The sequence below is a fragment of the Miniopterus natalensis genome, chromosome 1, assembly GCF_054644295.1.
Source record: "Miniopterus natalensis isolate mMinNat1 chromosome 1, mMinNat1.hap1, whole genome shotgun sequence".
Classification (NCBI taxonomy): Eukaryota; Metazoa; Chordata; class Mammalia; order Chiroptera; family Miniopteridae; genus Miniopterus; species Miniopterus natalensis.
The window spans coordinates 187,540,036-187,552,109 of NC_142081.1; the positions used below are offsets into that span (position 1 = coordinate 187,540,036).

General features: G+C 35.8%; 1 protein-coding gene across 2 annotated transcripts in view; it reads right to left on the bottom strand.

The window, feature by feature from the left end:
• Positions 1-12,074, bottom strand: part of RBPJ (recombination signal binding protein for immunoglobulin kappa J region) — an 84,497-nt gene that overhangs the window by 12,023 nt on the left and 60,400 nt on the right. For both annotated transcript variants that reach the window (XM_016218223.2, XM_016218222.2), the window contains 2 exons: positions 7,668-7,833; positions 2,590-2,764 (listed from right to left, as the gene is read on the bottom strand). In XM_016218223.2, the coding sequence (XP_016073709.1) occupies positions 2,590-2,764; positions 7,668-7,833 (341 nt within the window). The remainder of the gene's footprint in view (positions 1-2,589; positions 2,765-7,667; positions 7,834-12,074) is intronic.

The following is a 12,074-nucleotide window of genomic DNA, read 5'->3' on the forward strand; positions in this document are numbered from 1 at the left end:
AAAGGCTCTCTCCTTGACCAAACTTCAGAGAGGGTCCTCTGAGCCCTCTTTCAACTAGGCCTCTTCCTTGGGTCCAGTCACTGGCCCAGTTATTCCAAGAATCCTGCTAAGCCATCCTCCCACTCTTGTTATCTGATCAAGTTCCTCACCGCCCCCAAGTTGTGTACCTGACATAGCAGGCCTGCCCTTAGCAAGCATTCTGTCAGACTGGTTTGTCAGACCCCTCCCCTTCCCCTGGATGTCTGCTCTTAGTAATTTTCCATCCACTGACTCTCCCTACCCCCCACTCTGCTCCTTGCATATAAATCCCCATTTGCCCTTGTTGCATTTGGAATTGAGCTCAATTGTACACTGAAGTCTCTTTTCCCTACTGCAACAGTACTGAGTAAAATCTGTCTTTACCACCTTTAACTAGTGTCAGGCCGTTTCTCTTTACCACCACCAGTTTACAAGAAATACATTAAACTACACCAAGGAAATGAAATTAGCAAAATCCAGTCTATGGAAAGCTCTCATGGCCAAATGACTCAGTCTCTTGAATAAATAAATTACAAGGAAAGAGGAGGAGGGGGAGGGGGAGAGAGAATCCACAGATTACAGTTACTCAAGGACATGTCAACAGAATATTTATTGTAATAGTTGGTTTACCTATTTAAATTTTGATTCAAACAATGGGCTAAATAATGGCATTTTAGACAATTTAAAATTTTAACACTGACTAGATATCTGATGAAATTATTTCTTTTTATAGTTATTTTATGTTTGTTTTTCATGTGGTCATGTTATTGTGGTTATATGAAAAAACAAGACACCCTATCTTTTAGAGACACACAAATATTTACAGATGTTATATCTTGGATTTCATATCAAACTAAAATGAAGGCAGAGAAAAGTCAGAGTAGGGCAGGGGTATAGAATGAAGATGAAATTAAGATCACTGTTGAAATTAGAACACAGAAGGTTTCACTGCATTATGCAACTCTATCTACTTTAGTATGTTTGAAAATTTCCGTAAAATAAAATGAATTATAGTAACAATGGCTGACTGAACTAAAAACCATCCAGTAGTATATAAAAACCTGTAAGTTCATAATAAAACAAAATAAATAAAAGCAAGCAAACAAAACAAAAATCCTGTATCGTTAGTCTGCAAATTAGTAAACAAGCATTTATCCCGCCTTTCCTCTACTGACTACATTTCAAGCAAACAGCTAATAAATGCAGACATTATGAATAAAAGAATGAGAAAAGTCACCATTTTGCAGCCCTTGATGAAATATTTAAGCAGTCATCATCAATGACTCTACAACCATTAGATTAAAGGCTGCTCAGAACTTTGTCATAGGTAGATTGGACTCAATTTACTATACTCAATCTAAACATGACAAGAAGTGGGGTGATCAGATATTAATATGACCTCTGATTCTATAGGAATGAACATATATAGTACTAGTTAAATCTAAAATAAAAGTCTTGAGGTCTAACCACCAGTTTAAGGAAAATATAAGACGCAGAAATATGTAATCAGCCAGATCCAGAATATGGAAATTCCAAAGGAAAAATGACCTGTTTCTTTAAAAAATAAATGATAAAGAAATAAAGGCTGGAGCGGGAGAGAAGAAACTATTACAGATAAAAATGCATGATCCTTGTTTGGATCCAGTTTTGAGTAAATTAATTGTTAAAAAAAAACACCCAAAAACACAACTGTGAACAGTATTTCTGAGACAATGTGATAAATCTGCAGGGTCTTGGCTTTTACACCAAAGAACTGTGGACTTTGTTAGGTATAACGATGTTTAAAAAAGGAAGTTATTTGCTAGAGACCCACTACTTGCAGAAATGGTAGCTGAAAGGATAGGACGTTTGAGACTGACATTAAAATATCCCAACAGTTGGAGGAGAAACAGGTGCTGGTGGTGATGAAGACAATGAAACAGAATGGATTAAAAACCCACTGAGGCCAGGTGCATAGTCACCTTACACTACTTTCCCCCTTTCACTAAGTTTGAAAGTTTTCATAATAAAAAGTTAAAAGAAAAAAAGAAAAACAGGTGTAGGGGTTGAAATGTTTATTTATCTTTGAGAATCTAAGACTTTGCTGATGAGACAGCAGTCTCTGCCAGAGCAACCATGCTAAACATTTTGTGGAGGTTCTCAGGATGGTTTTCCAAAGCCCATTTGATAAACATTGCTGCTCAAAGAGATGCTTTTGACATTCTTAGTAAATCAACTCCTTGTGGAATGGGGACTATCTTGGCCCAAGATACCCAATGTCAACATCACTCCCTGCAGTCACTGTGACGGCAAAAGGAAAAGAACTCCTGTTTCTCTAAATGCCTCTGGGGAGCAGTGAGGAGCCAGCTCTAGGTGGGCACTACTTCCTAGACTAGGTATTATCCATTTTCAATTTTTTAAAAAGACAATAAAGCAGCAGTTAATGAATGTGACATTTTCAGATAAAGTGAGGGCCACGAAAATATTAGTAAAGAATGAACTGGCTATCAAAAGGCAATTTTTAATTTAAAAATAAATTTATCTTAATTCACAGTGGGTGTTGGGGGGAAAAGAAAACTGAAGCATACATACAGTCAGCATTTTTCAATGACTGCTTCTTTTTGGAAGGTTTGGAGATGACTTTTATCCGCTTGCTGAGGAACACACCAATGTCATCACTGTTGCCATAGAACATCTTTACAGACAACATGAAATGCTTTCTCTTGTCAGAGTCGGATATGTACAATGTTTTGGCTGTGCAATAGTTCTGTGAAAGAAAAGGAAAGTTTTAATAGTACCAAACCTTGTTGGTTATGTATCTACACTCTGTGTGGTCATGGCGAGGTCTGATCAGGTTTAAGTCAATTTCAATGAGAAGCTGAATACAACCAACTATAAAAATTACTGAAATTAATCTCTGAAAACAAAGTACAGCCTCCCTTATGAAGTATATAAAACACTAACACTGTGAACCATTTTACCCTCTTTAAAAGACTTAAACAGTCTTTTCTTGTTTTATATAGCTCTACATCTATATCACAGAACTATCAATATTAGTGGTAATTTTTAAAAACAGAATTTTATAGCTAAAAAAATCTAAGACTCTTTCTGTAAAGAAAACATAAATAAGGCTATCACAATTCAATAAAATTATTTAAAAATTTCAGCAGTGATCCTTCCCCAAATAGTGCATACAATGTGAACACCAGAGTAACCACCAATAAGTCTGAGAAAAACAACATCAGTACTAACTGGATGATTACAAAATATCTTATTCCAGAAAGAGCTTATATGAGTATACCTTAAAGGACTCTTCTTTAAAAATTGTTAACTTTGCCCACTGGGATAATTCATATTGTATCACTGCAAGAATTGAATTTAAAGGTACTAGAAAAACTAAACACAGCAAGACATTATTTCAATTTAGTATTTACAATATAAGACAAAGCCTAGGAATATGGGTATCCAAATACTATATATTTAAAAATATAGTATTAAAGAGTTATAGCACTTGCAAAACAGCAAAGACACTTGAAAATGCTACTATTTCAAACATATATGACAATTTTTTTTTTTTTTTTTTTAATATGTCTTTATTGATTTCAGAGAGAGGAAAGGAGAGGCAGAGAGAGAGATAGAAACATCAATGATGAGAGAGTCACTGATCGAGCCCACAATCCGGGCATGTGCCCTGACCGGAAATCGAACCCTGATCGCCTGGATCCTAGGTCAATGCTCAACTGCTGAGCCACACCCGGCCGGGCCATATATGACAATTCTAAGATCTTTCCTATTCCCCTGATCTCTGTGAATTAAGGAAGGGGCTAAATTATTGATCTCCTTTTCCAGGTTGGACAAATGATGCTCAAAGACAGCTTAAATATTTAAAATATCTAAATTATATATATATTTTTTTTCAAGAGGATATTAAATCGTTTATTGATTACACATGATAATGGATGATACACAAGTTTCATACCCATCTATATTTTTATCTGGTACCATAATTCAATTTAGATATATTGCATAGGATGTGCCAACAATCATTAATAACTAAATAAACTCCATGAATCTGCTGGGGTGACCCTTTTAATGGTGAACTCCAGGCCACAACACAGTAACTGTCAATTCAACTACACCAAGGTTTCTGAAGACAATGGCTTCTGTGCCCAAGCAGGTTGTAAATAAATTTCAAATGGAACCTGGCATCACCCTGAAGGAATTCTAACTTCACACTGTTGGGGTAATTTACCAAGATGGCTTCAGAGCAGACTAACTTCACACAGCACATTTAAAAAAATACACATTTATTCAGCGTCATGATCAGACTAAATTATATTTTTTAAAAGATCAATGCTCTACTTTAAAATTAGGCTAAACAAGTTTCTGACTACCTCTGTTGTTTCTTTTAAAATGCAGGGCAAATGGTACTGATTTAAGAAATAAGCTAATGTGCTCTAGGTTTTTAATCTTTAAACTTTACTCAAAGGCAATTTTAGAAGCAGAACAAAAATAATGCCATAGTTTATTTTATTTCTCAATAGCAATGTTATATTAAAAAATTTAGATGCCATCTTAAATATTTTACATTCAAATTACATTTTTATAAATCCAAAAGGCTGGTAAAAGCTTTGCAAGACTTTGTTCTGCAGAAGACAAAATTAGGATAAAGCTAATCATAATAATAAAAATAAATAAAAACAACAGAGCTTTGTATTCACACAGATCCTTTCACCTGAGGATCTCCAAGCATTCACAGATGTTGTGGAAGGAGCCATGGGTAAAATACTTTAAAAGCACTTATGGTCAAATTAAGCCTAAACTATGGAATTATTCTGCAATACAAGGCAAAGCCTAGGAATATGGGTATCAGTATACTACAGCAGTCACAGTGAACAAAAATGAAATATGTATCTAAATGGAGACAATGACATTCTAATGGGAAAACTTTTAAATGTTAAGATCACTAATTTGAGTGTTAACATTAAGGGATACAATCAATATCAGAAAAGAGAAAATAATGAAACCCAGCAAAAATGATAAAATAGACTGGCAAACAGGAAAGGAAAAAGAGTAACAAAGGTTGAACCTATACACAAAGGGCTTTATTTTGTTTGGAAAAAGCAAACACACATATCTCCTTGGAAAGAAAGGAAATATATCTCTGATTACAAAGGTAAGCAGTTTGAATACACACACGGGCACACATAAAAATCATACCTGAGATAATTTTATTAGAACTATTATAACAAAAACATATATAATGCTACTGACCACAAACTTGTCACATTCCATAAGAGAAAAAGGGAGAAGTCAGTGACTCAAAAAAGTATGGTGGCTTTAAGAAAGTGAGTAAATAAAAACTAGTTACATTTGTTCCGTCATACCAAAAGGCTAAATTAGCTAACAAAATTCTAGAAAATGGCACACAATAAACCTTTCTCTAAATAACAGTTTAACTTAAAAATGACTCAAACATCTGGCCTGAAGTGAGAAATACCAGATCTAATGCTGCAAAAATACTGTGGAAATAGTTAAATTATAAAATTTGAATTACAGAAACAAACAAAGCTAGCAAGAAAGGTATGGAGGGTGTAATTTTTAAAAGTAAGAAGACACAAGTGTGCTAATTAGGTAAGTAATTGATATGTTGCAGAGCTTACCTAGCTCCAACTATGCAAGATGTGAAATTGAGGCAATGAATACTTAACAAATTAACAATATCATTAAATGAAATCTCGGATCTGAAACATGGTCAAATGTCATGGCCTTTATAAAAATAAGGGCTATACATACTAGAGCTCTATTGTAATGAAAATAAGTACAAATACCCAATAATGTAAAATATTCCTTCTTTTTCAATAATGACAAATTGTACCATTCAATGTTGAAAAAAATAACATTACCTTAAATGAATGGAGGTTAAGTGAGACAGATAGGAGCAAAGAGCTCTTTCTTAAGCTCAGCATTCCACTGCTCAGACCATCTTTGCCTACTTGGCCTAAGCATACCATGTTCTTATGCCTTGATGCCCCAAGTACATGATTATGTCATTCTTTTCTGCCTGGAATGCCTTCTGCTGACTCTCAACCAGTCTTACTTTATATAGACTTCTCTAATACCATTTTTCATTCAAGCTAAATATTAACATATTATTTTGGCTTAGAGGCATTGTGCTACCCTATTAGCAAGTTTTTAAAAAACCATTATGCATGAGCTCTCAGACATTCTTTTTCTTCCTCTGTGAATTTCTCGGGCTTAGGGAAAGGATACAATGGTAGAAGTTGGAGCAAGATATACTAAGCCATGATGCTGGGAAAGGCAAGTGGGATGCTGTTTGTTTGATATTACTTCCCTTAAAATTGCTGAAAGCTGGAATTGGTCAAAGTGAGAAATAACATAGTTATTACATACATTGGTCGCTAGAATCCCTGGCTTCTGGATAACTATCCATCTAATCTGATTAATCATTCATAGTACCAAATGTAAAGATATAGCTTGCAGACATGGAACTCAGAGACTTTCTATGAGGAAAACAGATAAGACATGGCCAAGGCCTATTAGGTAAGCCCACCACTTAAATATAACCTTCACTTTTGCTCAAGGGTCATAACTTAGAAACACTTTTTACTGCTCTATTTTCTTTTAAGATGAAACATTTATTGTAATAAGTTTTATAGTAAACCTAACTTGAAATACATAGTTGACAAGTCTTACTGATAAAAATTATAACGAAACCAATGACATAAAAATACTCGTATTTGGAAAGGGCCGATATTAAGGCTTCTTACTGCTCATTATCTAAAAAAGGGCTGAAACTGAACTTGAAGAGCACAAACCCCTAGCTCACCACCCTCCATGTTGCCCTCCATCCCCCATCCCTAGTGCCAACTGTAATACAGCAAACACTAAGACATTCAATAAAGATGTATTGAATGAAAAAATAGCTTCTTATGCACTATTTTAAAAGACATTTATGTGGTCACTGAGATCAGAATTAACCATTTTTCAAATTTTAATATCAAGGGAAAACAAATATTAAGTGCTAAGTCAATAAAAAACTATTTTTAAATACCAAAGGTACAGATTGAAATGACTGCTTTCTAAGTTTACAAATACAATTAGTAAAACTAATTCATAAATTTCATTCCCTTGAAAATTAATCAAAGAAAATCCCTAAACGTTTGAGTAAATCTAATCATGGCTGTGCTTTCCTACAGCATAGTTCTACTCCACACAACGGCTAGGTAAAGCATTTATGATCTTTATAACCCATGTAAATGCTTCTAAGAATTTATCTATATCACTTTGTTTCTAGCATAAGACTAAGATTAAGAGAGCAGAGTAAAATACTACTGAACTCTGTATTTATCGTTGAGGAACACACCGTCAGATAAGTGATTGCCTCCTAAATGTATTACTTCCAATGGAAATCTAACTCACAGCCTGCTAGAACTGCTAGCAAGCTGAGTGCCACCATTAGACGTCAACAGCTTGAGCTCCATGAATCATAACTAGACCACAGCTATTTGAGAAGTTTATTTCTGGTTCTGATTTATGTATTCAAAAAACTGCTATCAATAGCCATAGGGGAAAAAAAACCACTACCACAAAAACAAATAAGGGGACAATATTGGTGCCTTTATGGGGAATCAACAGCCTTAATTTACCTTTCCTTCTAAGTTCAGCTGCTGCATTTCTTGATCACTATTTCCTATTCCAATAAATGCACATGGTTGAGACTCTTGTTCAGAACAACCATCTCGTTCCATTTGTTCTTTTTTTTTCTTCCATCCACTGCCCATAAGATACACACAAGGAGGTGGGCAAAAAAACCTGGAACAATTAAAACAAAAATAATGCAATTAGATTCAAAAAAAGCATTTCCTTGTCTCGAACAAAAGAATATAAAATCATATTGAACTGCACTAAGTTAGCTCCTAACGAAGCCTTTTAAAATGCAAATAATCGTCTTGCTGGCACAGAAATCAAGACTTCCATTAAGACTACATTGGTTCAGATAAGGTTCACTTGTATTAGAGTTATACATTCAGACTACTTTTTAGAGCAGGGAATAGCTCTTCAAATTTTCAAAATAGCTCAGAATTCTAAACTATTGGAGTTCAGCAAATCTAATGTACTCTAACTCATTATAAATGTGTACTCTAACACATCACAGAATCTGTAATTACTAGATAAGGTCTCAAAATGATGAGTATTAATTAATGACATTATTGCTATGGATATTACACTTAACTTTGATAATTAACCTAGAAAATAGAATTAGAGCAATGCCTAAAGTAGAAACTTTCAAAATAGTAATAAAACTAGGTAGTGCCCGGCCGGGCGTGGCTCAGTGGTTGAGCATCGACCTAGGATCCAGGAGATCAGGGTTCGATTCCCGGTTAGGGCACATGCCTGGGTTGCGGGCTCCATCCCTAGTCGGGGGCGTGCAGCAGGCAGCAGATCAATGACTCTCCCATCATTGATGTTTCTATCTCTCTCTCTCCCTCTCCTTTCCTTTCTCTGAAATCAATAAAGATATATTAAAAAAGAAAACAAAAAACTAGGTAGAATTAAAAGCAAGGGGAATGATCACTGAATTACTATGCTTTGTGTCTTACACCCTCAACACCTGATGCATGTGAATGACTGAAAGAATACACTGTATCCTTTTAACTCACAGACTACCAATACTGTACCTTTGTTTTACCAGCTGCAAAAAACCTGCCCTCATAAATTCTTCCCACCTAGAAAAACTAACTTCCTTATAATCTTGTCTTTAGCAATTAAAAACACCTATTTCAAAGCCTAGCTCAAGCCCCATATGTTACATAGTTCAGACCACCAATCCAGACCTTACATAGATTAGAATTTGTTTTTGCTCAATTACACAGGCTGATTTGTACATACTTTAAAACATTTATGCCATGTGTCATAAGGGTCCTAAAAACTCAAATACCTACTCAAATAGTAGCCAAATAAGCAGTACAACATATAAATAGTACAACAAATAAGTAGAAATATTCTTTAATAACCCAAAGAAAGAGGTTCCCTCCCTTCTTTCTTGAACCATACAGCCCTCCTGGTAATTCCCACTTTTTGCATAGTTATGAGTATACAAAATTTTTTAATTCTTTTAAGGCCACTGTAAGAAAAACAATAGCTTAAATACAATGCTAATTAGCCACTGGTATGTGGCTCTGATAATAAGAAAACAATGGGGAATGGCAAGCCTGTAAGTAGATATCCACTCACACTGCTGAACTACAGGTATGTGGACCTAGTGTTGGTCACATCTTTCAACTGTTCAATAGATGCCTGAAATAAAATTTTAAAACATGGCCAAAAATTTATGCTTTTTAACACTTTGTAAGCCAACAATGTGCAGACTTAAAAAAACTGTACATGTGAATGTGTATATGTGCATACTGACACCACAGGCTGGATTTGGCGCTCAGCCCTTCCTACCAGTAGCAACACCTAGTTCTTGTTTGCTCCCCTCTCAGCACCCACTGCAACACTGATTGAAGTGAATTAAAATATATGACGGCATGTACTTTTTGCTCAACTTTTAAGGACTACTTTAGAGGCAATCTACATACAATTTACAAGAAGTGAACTGGGTTTATTAAATAATATTAATTCATCAAATTACTTATTACACCCCCAGTCTGGACCAGGAGCTGGAAATATAGTAGTGGTTTTTTTAAATAAATAAAAAAAAAGGACAAAAATTTCTGTCCTGGTGCAACTCACATTTTAATAAGGGAGACAGACAATTTTTTAAAAAAGTAAATGAGTAAAATAATGTATATAGTCTGTTAGCTGGTGATAAGTCCTGAGAGAAAATAAATAAAGCAGGAAAAGGGGTAGTTAAAACGTCAGGGATCCAGCAGCTGGGGAGAGCTTTTGTAGGAAGGTGACCTGAGTCACAACCTACAGCCATGCATATCAGAGGGAAAAGCAGCAGCAGAGGGAAGAGCAAGTGTAAAGGTTCTAAAGTCGGAAGGACCACCATGAGTGGTGGGGAAATGACAGACAGACCAGGCGGCTGGAGCAGGCAGGAGGAGGAAAGAAGAGATGAAGCCAGAGGTAATGGGAACGCAGACCAAGCAGGCCTTGGGGGTCAAGTTGAGTAGGGAGGGAAGCCTCTAGAGTCTTCTCATATTTATCTAAAGCATCAGAGCAGCTTTCCTGCCTGCACTCACTGTGACCTGGACACAGAGGTCACAGCTGAGGCAGGAGGCTCAGCTCCGGGTCACTACAAGTTTGGAGAGACTCCTGAATTAGCTGGGCTAGCTCTGGAGTTGGCTCACTCAAGGCTACACCAGGGATCTTTCCGGCCTCTACTGCTGAGAGCTGCCCAATGATTATCAGGCACAGACTCAAACACATCACTGGCACACTCTCAGGAAGTTGAGAAGACATCAATTTTGGAAACTTGTCTCCTATTAGTATTTTACTGAACACTGATATTAAGACTCCTTAGTAAATTGGTATATCAGCTATAAAAATTCAAAGTCCTGTGCTTAGTATATACTGTACTAAATACAGTAGCCAAGTTGCAACAAGTTTTCGTAAAAAGTACTTTTATTTCACATCTGGAAAATATAAAGAGGAGAAAACCTGTAGTACTGGTTCTCTCAAAAGGATGCTGATAAAATGGCATGGAACTAACGGGGTATACAATTAGACAAGAGGCAAGGAATCCTTTATCACTCACAACACTGACCAAGCAAGGTTCTTTACTAAAAGCGCTTTTTCAATCATGTAATAAACAAAAGACTCTTTAACTGCCTCTGACTAGCCTTGTTTTTTCTAATCGACTCTATAACTATCCAAAAAAGTTGTGATGCAAGAAAATAGCAAATCCAATATAATCGAAACAAAGATTATTTTTATGTGATGAGTCATTTAAAAAATATTTTAAACATCCTAATATTGCTACCCCTCCCTAAAAACAGCTAATGAATCAAATTTTCATTTCAACAGACTTCAGTAGTACGTAGTAATATAATAAAATAGTCTATGTACAAAAAAAGAGGAAGAATACAGACAAAAGAAAATAAAGGGGAGATAAGAAAAAAAGAGCCCTAGTTAACAATGAAAATTAAAATACACCTTTATAATGAGGTGTGAAATTGATTTTTTGAATTTGAGTAGTTCGTTAATATGTAACAAACACTCAATGAGTGAAAAGTTGACCATCAAGAGGCCAGTGTAGAGTTTAACAGCTGTTATGAAAAGATATCCTAGGAAACAATGTGCCTTTATTTCCTAATCTTTCCCAGTAGCTGTATCTGTATCTAAGCAACTATGACAAACAATACTTTTTTCTGCCACTTGGTGGTGATATAAACACAGTTATGATTTTACTCATTTCCTAGCTCAATCTCTGTATTTTCAGAGAATGATTCAACGTTTCCCTCATATCCTGAGATGAGATCTGAAAAATACCTACAGATTTAAATCAGCCTTTTTGTTCAGCTCAATATTTAAAACAAGTTAGGTTAGATGAAATCCAAGCACACTGAGGACAGGACGTGACCCGACTACCTTTGCAGAATCATTACCCTTTGACTATTCAATTCAAAAGCAAAAAACAGCCCTGGCTGGTTTTGCTCAGAGATCAGAGCGTCAGCCTGTGGACTGTTTCCCGGGTTCAATTCTGGCCAAGAGCATGTACCTCAGTTGCAGGCTTGAACCCTGGCCCCCATCGGGGCGCTTGCGGGAGGCAACCAATCGATGTGTCTCTCCTCACATCGATGTTTCTCTCTCTGAAAAGCAATGGAAAAAATATCCTCGGGTGAGGATTGAAAAAAAATAATTTTTTTTTAAAGCAACAAACAAATAAAACCAGAAAACCTGAAACTGTCTGCGCACCACAGTTGTCTCAATGAACACATTCTCGGTCCAGGTCCAACTTCAGAATCATAGTCTAATTATCTAAATGGCTTTACTGTTGTCTCAACAGCATCACCATCACCTTCACTACTGCTTAAGTACTTCCCATGACAAAGCTGAAGTACTTTCCTTGACAATGTTAATGTCAAATGGCATTCCCATTTCTTTAA